At 39.0% G+C, this 16,945-nt stretch overlaps 1 protein-coding gene across 1 annotated transcript; it reads right to left on the bottom strand.

Moving 5' to 3' along the window:
* Positions 1–3,953: 3,953 nt before the first annotated feature.
* On the bottom strand, positions 3,954–7,515 carry LOC149768212 (disease resistance protein RGA2-like). Its single transcript, XM_089928763.1, has one exon. It carries the CDS (start codon positions 7,511–7,513, stop codon positions 4,223–4,225), a length of 3,291 nt encoding a protein of 1,096 aa, XP_089784889.1. The 5' UTR covers positions 7,514–7,515; the 3' UTR covers positions 3,954–4,222.
* Between the last annotated feature and the right edge of the window lie 9,430 nt (positions 7,516–16,945).

The following is a 16,945-nucleotide window of genomic DNA, read 5'->3' as shown; positions in this document are numbered from 1 at the left end:
ATAATATCTCCATAAACAGATATTACGCATAGAAGACATGATCATAACGAGTGCAAGATCTACTTACAAGTTCGAAAACTAGTAAGGAGTATAAAATTTACTTACCTCTTTCATCTTAAACCGTCAAACTTCATTAGACAATTTAGTTAACGCTACAAAATATTTAAAAAAAATTAATTTTTGTTTGATGATTTTAATCGAATTAAAATAATAAAAAATAGGAATGAGCGTTTGATAATTTCAGGTGGGTTAGGCCCGAGCGATTTGATCAATAAGTCATAGGGCATGGACACGATCGGGGTTAAGATCATTTAACATAGTTCATCATCAGTGAGTTTCATGGACACTTAATAAAGTTGGATAATTGGTCCGGTAGGCGACCCAGACATCAAAATAGTTTGGGGACTCATTTCAGGGGTCAACTTAGATTTATAGATCAGGGCGACATGACCTGACTCCAGATTTTTTGGACATTCTAGAGAGAGAAAGTAGAGAGGAGAGAGAAAGTGGAGAGAAGAGAGAGAAAGTGGAGAGGAAAGAGGGGAGAAGAGTGAGAAACTCTCTCCTTTGTTTTTGAACAGGGAGACTCATCCTCCCCTTGCCTTCCTCTCTTTCCCTCGCAAGTCCAAGGGGGCAGCTATGGCGGCCCGACCCCCACTAGTTGGCAGCCACAAGCGGCCGCAGCCACAGCCAAACAGGCAGCCGACAACAGGCCAAGTCCGGTGGAAATCATAGAAATAAAGGTGTTTTATTTCGGAAGGAACTCTGGCGGTTGTCGGCTCAAAACCATAGAATCCAAAACCCAAGTTACAAAGGAAGGAGGAGGAGAGGATGGAGAGCTCATACTTAGGTCCGGCGGGGCTCTCTGGTGACCTTTTCCAACGAAAAATAGAGCAAGATTCTCCCGAAGATGGGTTGAGCTCGAGAGCAAAATAACCCTTATTCTTTGATGGATCTCAAAGGGGAAGTATAGGGAGTCTTATACAGGCGTACATCCAAGCTTTTGATGTTTGATTAGGCTTGAGATTCATCTCTTTCAATCGCGATTGTGATCTGAAATGGGGAAGAGGGAGACTCTCAGTCGGAGCCTTCCTCTCCCGATTCATCGGGGCTGGGCTGGTCTCTTCGAGTTGGCGCACATGCCCAATTCTAGTGCAGGTCGATCAGTGGACTGGGCCCTCACATAAGCTTTCTTGGATCTCAGAATGGAATTGTTCCTTGAATTTGGAAAACCTAGATTCAAGAGAATGGGGGTAGAAGAAGGAAAAAGAAGAGGAGGAGAACCAAAGCTAAGAGAAACCTAAGAGAAAGCTAAGAGATCAAATGAAAGGGGGATAATAAAGGTTTCCAATTCTCTCCTCCAAGGAGGTATTCATAGCTATAGAAGGGATGGCTTAACAGTGGAGTTAATTTCTCTTTTGAACTAGAAAAAAGGGTTACAATAATACTTACCAAGTGGTATTCTAGGATTGGTTTAAAGAAAGAGCCATAGATCAAAGCTTGGTTCAAAAGATGGGATACTCTTTCCTACATTACTTGGTAGAAGTGCCTTTTTTTTTCTTTTTAGGAGAGAGAGTTAGTTAGAATTCAAAATTATTAGATCTATATGATATTCTCACTATTTTTTATTTTTTTAATGATTTTGGATGGGTTTTTAGACTTTTTTGGATTGATTTTTGTTAGTCGGAGTAGAAATGTTCAAAATATAAAACTTTAGCCAGAATATTAAGAAGCAGATACTATGTTTTAACTTTGAGCTCAAATTGATCTTGTTGGAGTTAGTTTCAAAAATCATCAAATTTAGGCTCAAAAGAAAACCATGTTAGGTCCAAGCGAATTAGGCTTGAGGAAGTTTAATTGGACCCTAAGATCATTATTTGGGCTGCCGGTAGATAGGATTCATAGGTAATTTGAAGAAAATTGGATCGTATTAGTGAAAAGGCTAGATGAGATCAACTCAAGTTAGTCCATTAAGGTTTTGCATGGTTGGCCTACAATTGGTCAACTAGAGATGGAATTAGACAGAGACTATAGTGAATTAGGTTTGAAATAAATTGGGGTAGGTGAATTAGATCATAGTGAATAGATTACATTCTCTTAGAAGTAGAGACCGATTAGAACTCTTGGGCTCCATCCATAGAAACCCTAGTGCTTTCTTTCTTCTTATAAAAGAGGAGGCACCCTAGGGTTTCCATCATCCTCATCTTCACACACTGCCAACCTCATTATCTATTAGAAGTAAAAAGTGTTATGGTAGGATTCTTATGAATAAAAAAAAGATTGTAGTCAGTTTGATAATAATCGAGTGGTATTACTTCTTCAGTCCGAACTAACAAATTAGTTAGATATGATGCATAATGGATATTGCTCTCTCATTAATCAGAGTTTTCTATATAAAAAGTATTAATCGGAGTTTGAAGGAAAAGAAGACGTCGATCCGCAACAGATAGAGGAGAATTTATTCAATCACATAGTTTTGGCTAAAAAAGAGAAAAAGACTTGTAAAATAAGTTCTTCTAGTAGAGCATTCCTTTGGTCTTAGGTTGAATCTCTAGGTTGCTAGAGATTCATAGCTAAGTAACGTTCCGAAGGAGGATAGGCATATGTTGATCGAAGAAGGTGAGACTAATAATTTTCAAATGGTTGTGTACTTTCATAGCCCTAGTCTCTTCTAGGAACATGAAAATCAACTCCATAATCACCAATATAAGAAATTGCAATTCTCTATTATCTAAATGCACGCTTTTTTATCTGAAAATATCATGAATAAAAATTCTAAATTCCATTGCAAGCACTCTTAACAACCTCCAGATTCAATCATAAACAACCAAATTTTTGAACAAATGCCAGGGAGAAGTTACAACTAGAGTTTAAAAGTTTGGCTCAATTTACCAACTGCAGTCTACCTTTGAAACACTTGGCATATTGATTGTGACCCTCTCCCAGGTCACTTGTTTTGCATGCATTTACTTGTACCAGACCTGGACCTGTTCAGTCCATGTCTTGATGTGCCAGACCAGCGGAGCATGGTTAAGACCTAACTGGCTCCTCCCTTTATAATCAGTTCATTTTCTACCAGACCCACTGAGCAACAAGACTAATTTTCAAACTCAACATCAAGTCCCAGCAAGGGTATGATCCTTACGGAGAAGGCTCAGGTAGTGTGTTCAAGTCTCAACCTGCCTAGAGCTGTAATTTTACTCAATGGTGGTTGATAATAGTTTACGAAATAGAACACAATATGGACAGAGAAGAGGAAGCATGGAAATAGGGTAAATTGCTTTCCACCCTGGGAATTAAGGTCCTGTATACTTCTACTTCTCTAAAATACCAAATAAGAGCCAGGAAACAACAAAACCTGTTAAGAGAAGGGACCGTACGGGCACTTTCTTCTTACCAAATGAATTTTTGCAGTAGCCCTTACAGTGGTGTTGGAGCATTTGCCTCCTACTGGATCACACAAAAAGGATAAAGAGCATCAAACTCCCTTTCAGGAATCAGAGGTAGTGCAGCAAATTTTGGTCGCCCATAGCAAAATTCTGAGACACTCAGTGCCAGTATCTTCTCAAAAGCCATATATATGGTTTGGATAGGATCAACTCTAAGCATTCAACTATGTAAGCATAAAACATTGCAAAAAATTTAAATAAACTTTCTATATCACAGGTTCCGTCTAGACACATGAAATTGGCAAAAATACTTTGTAATTTAGAACTTTTATTGAAGCAGCAAATGACATCAATTTGTAATGGACTGAAGTTCATATTAATTAAACAACTAGACATCAAGTGATCGTTATCAACCAGCAGTGACTAAAATTTGTTAATGAATACAAATGTGAAATAACTTCTCTTAAAATATTATAGCATCGCATTTATCTCCATTGCAAGAAGATCATGACTTTGTCTAGAATGGCTTCCCAAATATTTAATTCAGCCAGGGTGAAAGCTTGATTTGCGTAACAGATGCAACATACCTTCATTCTAGCATAGCAGTAAGGAGTCAGCAAGACAATCTCATGACAGCTTACATAAACTAATAAGATACATAAACCTTACGTAACAAAATTCACGACAATGCATTTGAACTAAGAGAATGGAAAGGAAACAAAAATATATCAAAAAAAAATGGAAATAATAGATTTTCGTCTCAACTTATCACTTATACTTCCAAACCAACATCCTATTTTGAATGTGAGTGCAGAACTGACCGCTCAGATAGTTCAACTCGAAGACCTATCACCAATTTCTCTTAAAGGAATATGCTGTATTTTAGGCCAATCAGCACCATTTCTTTCGCAACGTTGTTGCAGCAATGCGCATCCACTGATAGCTAGATATTTCAGAGAGTAAGATAATCCTTCTGTCGGTAATGATGTGAGCATTGGAACATTGCGAATTTCCATATGATTAAGAGAGGGTAACAAATGCATTCGGGTTGGCAGGGATTTGAGATCGTCACAAAAACGAAGTCGAAATTCTTTTAGTGTTGCAGGCAGTCCCCCCTCAGCAAAGGATGATAGTTTTCGGCATGATGATACCTCTAAAAATTCAAGAGAAGCAAGATCTTGCAAGGCCAGTGACTCAAGCTTATCACATCCTTCAATCTTCAGTTCTCTAAGAATTTTCAAGTTATGAAGATAACCTCTGGGTACAGATTTAACACGAGACAATTGAGAAACAGTCAGCGAGGACAGAGAAGGGAGCTGACGGATCCACCTGATTATTTCCCCAGTGCCTCCTTTGATCACCAACTCGTGAAGCTGTGGAAGCATAGGAAGAGACAACAGTTTTTGGCAGTTTCCCATCTCAAAATATTCAAGAGAACATGGTAGGTGGGAAAGTTCTTTTATATTGGGGCAATCTGAGATGACAAGTTTTTTGAGGCAAGCCATTTCACCCTGTATTACTTCATACCAACTCTCCAATTTATGCATGTTTGATATAAACAACATCTCAAGCAAGGGAAAACCCATAGTATTGCCATTACCGGGAACCACACGGCCCATGTGTTGCACTTCAGGCAACCCTTCTAAGTAGAGATTTCTGAGTTGTGGCAGCTTTCCCACTAGAGGGAGGACACCACATCTTCTGCAGTTGGAGAGTCTCAATGTGTCTAAATTTGAAAATGACTGATCCTGAAGCCAATTTGGAAATGATGTTCCATTGTAGTTATCTATCCATAAAGTTCTGATATTGGTGTTTGGATGGAGGTTTTCGATTACTTCTTCACTTCCAGCCAGCGAGTTAGAGCAGGTGCTTTCACTCCATTTCAGCATCAGAAAGTCAATGTATTTTTTGTTCTTCAAATTTGCATCTTTGGCATCCTTCACATCGACTACATTTTCCAGTTTTGAGATACATAGTTCTCCTCGGAGATTCAAGTCTTTTAACTGCCCTAAACCACATCCACTCTCTCCAGATACACTGAACCTTGACAATGTTCGTAGAAAAGTTAATTGGCCAATCCCTGGTGGCATGGAAATCAAATCAATCCATCTATTTCTATGCTTATCCCAGTTCAAATGCAAACCCAGATGCCGAAGATTAACCAAGTTGCTCATGCCTTTGGGTAATTCTAGAAGCTTGTTGCACTCACCAAGTTCTAGTACCTGCAGATTGTAAAGGTTACTGACAGATTCTGGCAACCTCTCTATCTGTGTGCCATAGAGGTTCAGGAACCGCAGATGAATTAGATTTCCAATAGCATCTGGTAATACAACTAATTCATTCTGTCTCAAATCTAAAGCACGTAAATGCTTCAAATTTAGAAACAGATCATATGGAACCTGCTTTGTGGGCACACCATTTTCAGGAAGCAATATAAATGCTCTTAAGCTTTGGTTCTCATAAATCTTGTGAAATGCTATAGGATCCATATTCTGAAGGCATGACACCACATAGCGAGAATTCCCTGATTCACCATGTACTGCATTATTCTCAAATCTCAAACATTCATGTTCAGAAACAGATTGTGCTAGCTCATGAATTAAGCCGGGCATTTTGTATTTCAGTTTTGATTGTTGGTTGCTGCTGCTAGATATATGGAAAAATGACCTCCATAAGAGATAGTCAAAGTACTTACCACCAATATTCTCCAATGACCTCATTCCCCGAGGCTTAACAAGACCAACTGCGATCCACAACTTGACTAATTCATCTCGATCAAACTCATAACCATTGGGAAATATAGAACAGAAAGCAAAAGACTGCTTCAGATGTAATGGCAAATGATCATAACTCACCTTCAAAGTCAGTAGGATCTTGTAGGCATCATCATCTGGATCTGGCAGATCACTTAATACACTTTTCCACTCCTCTTCATCTGTCTTATTGTACAAGAGGCCGCCGATCGACCTGACTGCTAGAGGTGATCCCTGACACTTCTTCACTATCTTCCTACCGATCTCCGCCAAGTTCCGGTGCCGATCCCAAGCTCCTCGCTCGAATGCTAGGTCCTGGAACAACGACCAGCAGTGCTCCTCCTCAAGACCATTCAAATGGATTGGAGGCAATGTGCGCATGTTCCTTGAGACCAATTCGCTCCTAGTAGTTACCAAAACCCTGCTTCCATTTCCTCCAGCCATTAAAGGAGCTCGTAACACCTCCCAATAATATTGCTCCTCATTCCAAACACCATCTAGCACCAATAAGAACTTCCTTCCACTCACCAGCTGCTGAAGCCTGCGCTGCAGCAGCTCCAAGTTCAAAGGTTCACATCTTTCTTCAGTCATTACCTCAATAATCTCTTTTGTAGTCTTCTTCACATCGAATCCTTGAGAAACACCAACCCAAAACTTCAAAGGGAAGAAATTTACCACTTCTTGATCATCAAAGGCAAGCCTAGCAAGCGTCGTCTTCCCGATTCCTCCGGCTGCAACTACTGAAACCACGGCAACGTCATCGCCCCCACCCGAGATCAACAACCGAACAATCTCCCTTTTCTTATCATCGATGCCGACGATTAAGGGCTCACCTTGGAGAGAGCCCGCCTCCGGAGGGAGGCGCTCTTCCCTAACCTGGGCTTTCCTCCTGGACTCGCCCTCCCTGAGATGGAGATTCTCCCGGTCCTCGGCAATGGCTCTGTACTTCTCCGAGATCTCGGCGACCTTTCGTGAAATCTTCCAGCTCAGGAGCCAAACTGGGTTGACGGAGAACGAGCGCCAAGGCTGCTTTCTCTTTCGAGAAGCTTGCAGCTTGGAGACGTGGACCCGGGTCCGGATCTCGTCGAGGAGGTCCTCGGCGTCGAAGGCGATGTCTTTGAGCTCGGAGAGCCAGAGGCGGACCTGGCTGTCCTCGATGAAGCGGGTCTCCTCGGCGTCCTTGAGGAGGGCGTGGATACGGCGGACGGTGCGGCGGAGCTTGTCGAGGTCGGCCTCGACGTCGAGAAGGCGGGAGAGAGAGGAGAAGGCCCAGGAGAGGCCGTCGGCGCAGGCGTCGACGACCTTCTCGGCGAGGGGGCCAACGAGGTTCGACAGCGATACGAGCTCCCGCATTAACATCCAGAGAGCCATCGGCGTCGCAGTCGCCGACAGGAGCAGGAGATCCAGCAGAAGCTTGACTTCCCTTGGCGTCCGTTGACTTGGTGGCGATGGCCGACGGCTACAAGAGGCTTGAGTCTGGCCTAAATCCGGGGCATATTTATCTTGCACTGGAAAAAATCTAAGCTTTGGGGCGTGAAGTGACAACTTCTGGGCTTATTACGCTCGGTATTGGAGGCCCACATTTTGGACTCAACTCGAAATCATGCCAGTTGCTGGGCTTATTATTGCATAAGAAGTTAAGGAGATCACAATAGCTGCAGTTCTGTTGTTTTCTTTCCCTTTGTAAAGCTAGCATAATGAACAGCAGGAAGATGTACTTGGAACGCAATATGCTGTTTGACCATGATAACAAAATTTCCAGTTATAGGACATTGAAATAAGATAAAACAGAATCCCATTGTTCCCAAACCAAGTTGTCCAGAGAGAGAGAAAAATCATGTCATACGAAAACCATATCGATGAACAAAATATAAGTAGGAGTACTCACTTTATAATGGGCAGAGACAGCTGAATCAAGAAACAAGACCCCAGAATTGTCAGTGCTGCCTTAGAAACAGAATCAAACATTAGTCAGATAATAAAAAAATCGAAAGTAAACATGAAAATATTGAGTCATCTGATTCATGATTTTTATTCGTCGTACACGTTTACTTTCATTCATGGAGCTTGACCAGAGACCACAAAGAATACAACTAATGGCATCCGACATAATTATCAGTTCCCGAAGAATGAGATTAATGGAAAACCCAGTATTTATACAGACCAAATGGCAGGCCGGTGGCAACAAATTAAATGCGTTCCCATGCCCTGATTTGATAAAAATTAAGAGACCTGAATTCATAGTACCCCAACCTGCATTTCTACCCATCAGCTCAGGTCCAGTGCCATACGTAATCAGTAGAACCTTCAGCCTGAGAGCAAATTCCCAAATTTCAGCCTCTGCCCGACCATGTCTACAACTTAGTAGCCTGAATGAATTTTGAGCTAGTGTGAAAGCAAATTCAGATTCAGAAGAAGTGAGGTAATGCTCCCAACATAATTTTAGATATGGAAGTACCTAGGAAGAATCTATTGTTGAAAGTATTTCCATATACCACATCTACCAAACGTCGTCAGAGTTATTTGTGAAAAGCATATACCATCATGAAGTCTACATCCTTCAAGTCATATGATAGTTTCTAAAACATGATATGTGGAAGGAAAAAAGATACATGGTTTGAAAAATGGAAAAACAATAAATGATACAAAGTTTGATAATACAAAGTTCAAAAATAAAATTCTGGATGGCGTAGGAAGTAGGAAGCTGTAAGTTACTACAATGGGTGAGGTGTTCTAGGCTGAACCTTTAGGCTATAATTCACCATCTGGTAAAGCTTCAGATAATGCAAACATATATACATGCATGCATGCGGTAATGCATCCCCCTCTAAACCTTCACAAGTGAGATAATATGAACCCTTGTTGAGTCACTTTTGTGCTTTTGAATCTAATAGCTAGATGCTAAAAAATTTCCTAGGTCTTCAATCTTCTCATTTTGCTACTTCCTGAACAGAGTTGGAGAAGGAACTAGTATATCAATCTACACCCAACACATTTACATAAGATGACAGGGTTGCAAGCATTAAGTAACCACAGCAAAAGGAATGCAAGAAAGGCCGCATGTACAATGCAACATATAGGCATAGAAACAACAATAGATCATAGAAACAGCTTGACAGGAAAGAAAAGCATTACATATTATCAGGCTTTTTATGAAAGAACTAGCAAGCCAAAGAGTATGATGCAAGTAAATATTTATAGACAATGACAGAAAGTGGTATTCAATCTTCATGTGCATGGCCTTCTCGTGGAACATCATATTGTTTGTGGTTTGAATAACAGGTTGGTTATTAAAATACATGGGACAAGTGCTGCAATAGTTTATGCCGTGTCAGCAAGAAAAGGCAATGAAGCCAAAATTCTAAACAAGATGCCTGCCTCATGGCATGTACCTTGCTTCAGCAATTTGGCATGAGAAGAATTTTTTGCTTCTTGGCCTTCATGCAAGAGGGATGCAAGTAACTCAAGAGCCATGATCAGTCAAATTGACCCATCATGGGCACAAAGATGGCTACCATCATGGTACCAGGAACATAGCAAAGCAAACCTGACTACAAGGAAGAGATGTGGGCGAGGTGATCATAAGGAAGCTATCTAGATGCACACCACACAAAAGATAAAATTTCTACATATGTTAATGGCTAAAGATAAGAAGAAGGTTCCTCCATCTAACAAAGGCTTTATGTTAGCAATTCCCTGGAAGTTTACATTCCTTTATGTCGAACTATCATTAAGAAAACCAGAACTGAGTCAACATGGTGTATGGCTATTCCTCGGTAACAAGAATAGAGACCCCAGACATACATCTAGCTTCTAAGTATATACACCAGACATAGCTTCTATGGAAGTTTATATTCCTTTAGGTCGAACTATCATTAAGAAAACCAGAACTGAGTCAACATGGTGTATGGCTATTCCTCGGTAACAAGAATAGAGACCCCAGACATACATCTAGCTTCTATGTATATACACCAAGCAGAGCCAAAAACCTCTACGACCCCAGGTAAACTTCTTAGGACATGCAAAAGAGGCATGTTTGAGACTATATGACCCAATAACAATGATACAGAGAGTCCTATGGAACCAGAGATGCTGTATGTAGACCTATTGGAAAATCTATAGAAGACAAGGATTAAAAAATTGAGCACATCAACCCAAAATCATGCTGTACTCTACCACACAGGCCAGCTCCCATATCAGCTGGCCATCAATGCAGTAACTATTTTCATAAACTGAATGCTTGGTAGAAGACAATCACCATACTAAGTTAACCATTAGACGACTAGTCAACTTGGCATATAAGATCTCTAGGAAAAAGACAATCATCATTTGAATCAAAACCAAGATCTCATGATCCTATTATTTTTCTAATTGAAATCATTAACCATCTAGTCCAGTCTTCAGCACAAAAGGAAACTAGATTCACATAAAAGAAGACAGATTAAAAAAAGTATTATACTACTGCATAATGAAGGAGGAAAGCACTGATAACTGAGCAAGAAAGGAGTCAAAATTATGTAAGAACAAGTCTTGGAAATTATTTGTATTTAAATTCAAAATAACACCCCCTAGGGTCAAGTAGGTGAAAAAAGAGAAAGAAAAGAAAACAAATTAAGAGAGAAGAAAAGCATATATGGAGCCCAAGAAGGAAGTGCAAGTAGTGTGAAAAGGCCAAACATATGGCACTGGCTCCAGCCTGTTAAGAACATAGCACCATGCCCTAACTGCTTAAGATCTAGAAGATGATTAAAAGCTCCACCAAGATAATATGATAAAGAGGAATGCAACAAGAACAAAGGGTCGGATGGGATGGAACAGGGCTTTTTATCTACACTAACTTAAGAAGGATTACTAGAAAGGACTATAAGCAAAAAGAATTTCAAGCGAAAAAGGAATATGAGTCATATGACAATTGTGAACATCTGTGTTGGATGAGATGGGGTACAGTTGTTTGTCTAGGAGTTGGATCCATCTCTATACCTCAATGTATAGAGACTCAGCTGAAAAGGATCTGAAAAATGAATGTTGGTAATGTGGACACAACTCATCATTATATGAATGCTCCTTTCTGGGTATGCATACTCCCCTTTGACAAATTATATCCCTCTTTAAGTATAAATAAATCAAAAGGAGTGACTTTACTATATTTACGGAAATAATTCTGATTGATGGTTCACAAACATCCATCAAATGTTCCTTTTACAAGCAATGATTTGCAGCACTATTCGAATTAGCTGATGAATTACCTAGGACATTGGGCCCTGCTAATGTCCCAAGCCAACCTTTCATGAGTTGCACCATTACCTACTGAAAAGAAAAAGTAAGGCACATAGCATGACTCCTCATTAAATTGCAACTTCAAGCACCTAAAATTAATTATATGGTAACTTCCATTCCAAATTAGTGGGTTCAGCTTACTGTTTATAATCTGGATAATCCTGTGTTTTGAGTGCTGAAACGGCAAGTGCTATGCTTCACATGCTTTGGTATTATTCTGCATTTATTACACTAGCATGCGATTTATTAATTCAGAAAATTCCTGCTATAAAAATATTGATTTAGTTGTACACTATTTTATACTTAAGAAGACTTGTAATTGAACTCTGATACCTAAAATTATATCATTCACAAGCCAAAGAATTTAACCAAGTCTGAAACTAATTCATATGAAAATAGAAAATAAAAATAGAACACCACTGATTACCTTCTCCTCCATCAATGATAATCTAGCATTACCAGTCTCTTATATAATGCATCCTCATTTAGAGTTTTCTAGCACCTCTCTCCCTTAACAAAGATAGATATACCCAACAAGGAGAAAAAGAATCAGGTTAAGAAAAAAAAAAGGCATAAGAGAAGGGAATCATGTCATGCCATGCAATATCAAAATTACTTGCATGTACCTATCACAACTTCACAACAACTAATAAAAGAATCAAATCGTCACCAAATTGATCAATGCTTTATCAGCAACTGAGCCAAGATATAGAACCAAGGTTTGCTATACCGTACCGAATCGAGCGGTACGGGATGTGCCATATCATACCAGTTCAGTACTTGATACGCCGAACCAGCCTTATATCATACCGTATCAACACAGTGATAGGTTGGCAGTGGTATGGAACCCGGTACCGAGACAGCGTACCTTATATAAAACCCTAAGCAAAATTTCCAAGACTAGGAGCATGGGCAACATGCAAAAAGCATAACAAAGCCAAGATGTATGACCCCAAAAACAAACATACACAATCACCAAGACTTTTTAGCTAATAATGCAATTGTGAATCTAGCATTAGGAAGCCCAAAGAAGCTCTAAAACCAAAATGATATACTTTGCCAATTATGTTTTGTGATGTTAATGCAAAGGTAATTTAATACAACAATAAAGTGTAGAACCTATTATGTGATGTTTTGTTTTGTGTAATCTCAAGTCATGGCTGCTAATGCTATGACTGAACTGCTAGCTTCAAAGTGAGACATCCACAAGAGGCTTCTCCAAACCATACCTCGGACACACTTGCCACTCTTTCAAGACTTTCTCTTTTCAGAATAATGAAATAGCTACAGAGTGGTAATTATGTATGAAAGAACAAACTTTCGCAAAGTGACTTTCTTTGTGAAAAGTGAATTATTGATGAGACCTTTCTTCTGCATTTTAGTATTGCAAATCACCACATTGTCGAATCAAAGGAAACCCCAAGCGGCCAAGAAGAGCATGACTCACCAACAATTTTGTCATCATCATATGCACAAATGGGCTAGCCTCATCTGAGAAATTAGTCAAGTATCCTAACAAGTGATGTCATGCAAACATGCACAATCAGCCCATCTTTAGATTTTGATTTGATTTGTGATTTATCAGATAGACTCGTGGATAACATGGCACCCATTTATTGTTTTGATCACCACATTATCTTTATTTCAAAAAATCCTTGCTTCAAGGGTAACAAGCTAGCCATATTCTGCTTTACAAACCCCTCATAAGCCAAAGCAATGTATAACGAAAATTAAAAGAAATGGCACCGCACAACCCTTTCTCCTCAAGCAATGCAACCCCCAGCACTATCACTGCCTTTTGGAACTGAACTTCCCTGCTGTGAAGAAATCTTTGGCACAAACAGAGCAGACAGGCATGAGCTTATTTGAGACATGTGAAATAGCACCACAAAAAAGAAATCAGCGCCTACAGAGCATGAGAAAAGAAGAACTTGCAATTCTATGAAACATCAGTTGCTCAAAACAATAACATTCATCTTTCTCTTTGTGGATACCATCAAAAGTAAAACAACAGTCAAAAAAGGGTGGGGGACAGTCGGAACATCACCAAGCCGGTCGACGAGCCGACCACAAACTCTTTCCAATCTTGTCCATATGGCATCTACTCATGGACTCTGGCTAAATTGTCGAGATGTGGTGTAAAAAGCTATGTACCTAGTTTGGATTTCAGAAAAAGGATGGGATGGAATCAACTAAGAGGAAGCTTATTTTCCTCCAAAATAGTGAAGGAGACATCTCTTTGGCTTAAAAAAATCTTTTTATTTGTCTACCATCTCTGCTACATTTAGTGGATTCATGACTAAACTCCGTGTATAATTGGAGTCCTATAATTGGACTCTAGGCAAAATCTTCACCTGTGGCCCTGTTCATATTTTCAGGATTATATCTATATTGAGAGCAGTCCATGAAACCTGTCCATGTTTCTTGTAAAATATAAAAGTCTAACATGTTTTGGGAGAGAAGCAGGCCATGGGAAGGCTTCATGTCATATGTGAAACGATTCCATCTTTCCACTATTTGCAAATAAATTTAATCTTTCAGTCACATAAATTTGATGTTAACTATATTTATTTTTAGAATTTCAAAAATTGATAAGCGAAGAGAAAGCATATGAGAGTTGATTTTATTAAAATTAATGGAATTTCTTTCTTATGAGAGCAAATTGATCCACATGAATATCTTATGTATTCTTCCTTATTACTGTTTTGTTCCCATTAAAATTTTCTTGGGTTACCCTATCTTTCCATCAAGCCATATGCATCAAACATGATATTAAGTTTTAATGTATATATGATGCAAAATATTGGGAGCGACTCCTTTTTCTTCTATTTATTTGAGTGGTAGGGAGGGATTTACTATTTTTATTTTCTTGACTCACACTGTGAGTGCATGCATTAGGAGTGAATTCTCCTTTCTTTTCTTGTTTCTTCACCTCTCTTTCTATATGAAAGAACAAGTGTATAGCATCAGTCAAAAACTAGTTTTCTACATACAACAACCGATAAACTGTTGTATAATTCACAAAGTCCTACTTAAAACATTAACTCTAAGAATAATCTACCATTTGAATGGCTAACCAATCGAAGATGAACTAATTGGATCTTCATGTAGAGTTCATATTCGACAAGTAAAGTGAAACTAAGAGAGAGATAGAAGAAAGATCAAGAGATATAAAGAGAGAGAGGAGACGGGCAGAGAGAGAGAGAGAATAGAGAGATTGGAGGTGAGAGAGGAGATCAAAGGAGAGAAGAGGGAGACTGTGAAAGAGAGAAGGTTGGTAGAGGAGAGAGAGTGAGTGAGAGAGAGAAAGGTGTGCACAGAAGGGGGAGAGAAGAAAGCGAATTTGCACAATTAATGTATCATAATCATTTCTTCTTGAGAATAGGTATTATCAGAAAAGGCTCTAAAGTGAGGCACCCCCTCTAACCCTACACACAAAAGCCTAGGCTTGTATTTTTGAAAGGGGCCTGAGACATCATGTGCTTACTGAGTAGGTGCATGGTCCTTGGGGTTAGAAACCAAAAGTCAAGCCCCCCTTGCACAGTCTAGAATACTACAATTAGGGCTTGGATAGTTGAAGGACTCCGTAAGCAATTAGGTCAAAGAGTCTTTATATCAAGTCAATTAATAGTTAATTCTATTCATTGAGATCAGAAAATCAAACTAAAGAAATCAAAAGAAGAATGAAAAAGGGAGCTTCTACAATAGTGGGTCATCATCGGCATGATCCAACTCGCTCTCTTCATTTTAGAGGAGATCCCCTGGAGATCTCCCCTAGCATAGACCCTTCTTTGCTCTAAGCTTTCTTGGATCTTAGACTGGAATTGTTCCTTGAATTTGGGAAACCTAGATTTAGGAGAATGGGGTTAGAAGAAGGAAAAAGAAGAGAAGGAGAACCAAAGCAGGAACCTAAGCAAAAGCTAAGAGATCAAATGAAAGAGGGATAATAAAGGTTTCCAATTCTCTCCTCCAAGGAGGTATTCATAGCTACAGAAGAGATGACTTAACAGTGGAGTTTTATTTCTTTTTTGAACTAGAAAAAGGGTTCCGATAATACTTATCAAGTAGTATTTTAGGATTAGTTTAAAGAGAGAACCATGGATCAAAGCTTGGTCCAATAGATGGGATTCTCTTTTCTACATCTGATGGCTAGGAGTGCCTTTTTTTTTTATTTTAGGAGAGAGTCAGAATTCAAAATTATTAGATCTATCTAATATTCTCACCATTTCTTCTAATTTTTTAAAGATATTGGATGGATCTTTAGAATTTTTTGGATTAGTTTTTGTTAGTAGGAGTAGAAATGTCCAAAATATAAAATTTTAGCAAGAATATTAAGAGGAAGAGACTGTGTTTTAACTTTGAGCTCAAATTGATCTTGTTGGAGCTAGTTTAAAAAATCATCAAACTTAGGCTCAAAAGTAAACCATGTTAGGTCCAATCGAATTGCATGTGGAGAAAGTCTAATTGGAGCATAAGATCATTAGTTGGGATGCCGATAGATGGGATCGATAGGTAGTTTGAAGAAAACTGGATCGGATTAGTGAAAGGGCTATATGAGATAAACTCGAGTTAGTCCATTCAGGTCTTGCATGGTTGGCCTACAATTGGTCAACTAGAGATGGAATTAGATAGAGACTATAGTGAATTAGGTTTGAAATAAATTGGGGTAGGTGAATTAGATCATAGTGAATGGATTACACTCTCTTAGAAGTAGAGACAAATTGGAATTGTTGGGCTCGATCCATAGAAACCCTAGTGCCTTCTTTCTTCTAATAAATAAGGAGGCATCCTGGGTTCCCATCATCCTCATCTTCACATGCCGCCAACATTATTATCTATTAGAAGTAGAAAGCGATCTGCTAGGACCTTTATGGATAAAAAAAATTGCAGTCAGTTTGATAATAATCGAGTGACATTTTTTCTTCAGTCCGAACTAAGAAATCAGTTAGAAATGATGCAAAATAGATGTTATTCTACCATTAACCAAAGATTTCTATATGAGAAGTACGAATCGGAGTTTGAAGGAAAAGGAGACGTCGACTTGCAATAGATAGAGGAGGATTTATTCAGTGACATAGTTTGGGCTGAAAGAGAGAAGAAGACTTGTAAGGTAAGTTCTTCTAGTAGAGCATTCCTTTGGTCATAGGTTGCAAGAGATCCAGTGCTAAGTAAAGTTCTGGAGGATAGGCATATGTTGATCGAAGAAGCTGAGACTAATAATTGTCTAGAATGGCTTCCCAAATGTTTAATTCAGCCAGGGTGAATGCATGGTTTGCGTAACAGATGCAACATGCCTTCATCCTAGCATAGCAGTAAGGAGTCAGCAAGATAACCTCATGACAGCTTACATAAACTGGTAAGATACGTAACAAAATTCACGACAATATATTTGAACTAAAAGAATGGAAAGTAAACAAAAATATAAACAAAAATTGGAAATAATAGATTTGCTTCTCAAGTTATCATTTATACTTACAAACCAACATCCTATTTTGGAATGAGTGCAGAACTGACTGCTCAGATAAT

Source organism: Phoenix dactylifera, chromosome 2 (assembly GCF_051530095.1).
Source record: "Phoenix dactylifera cultivar Ajwa chromosome 2, Ajwa_hap1_PhDact_Kaust_v1.1, whole genome shotgun sequence".
Lineage (NCBI taxonomy): Eukaryota > Viridiplantae > Streptophyta > Magnoliopsida > Arecales > Arecaceae > Phoenix > Phoenix dactylifera.
Note: the sequence above shows the minus strand (reverse complement) of the source record. Positions and strands in the feature narration are given on the sequence as shown.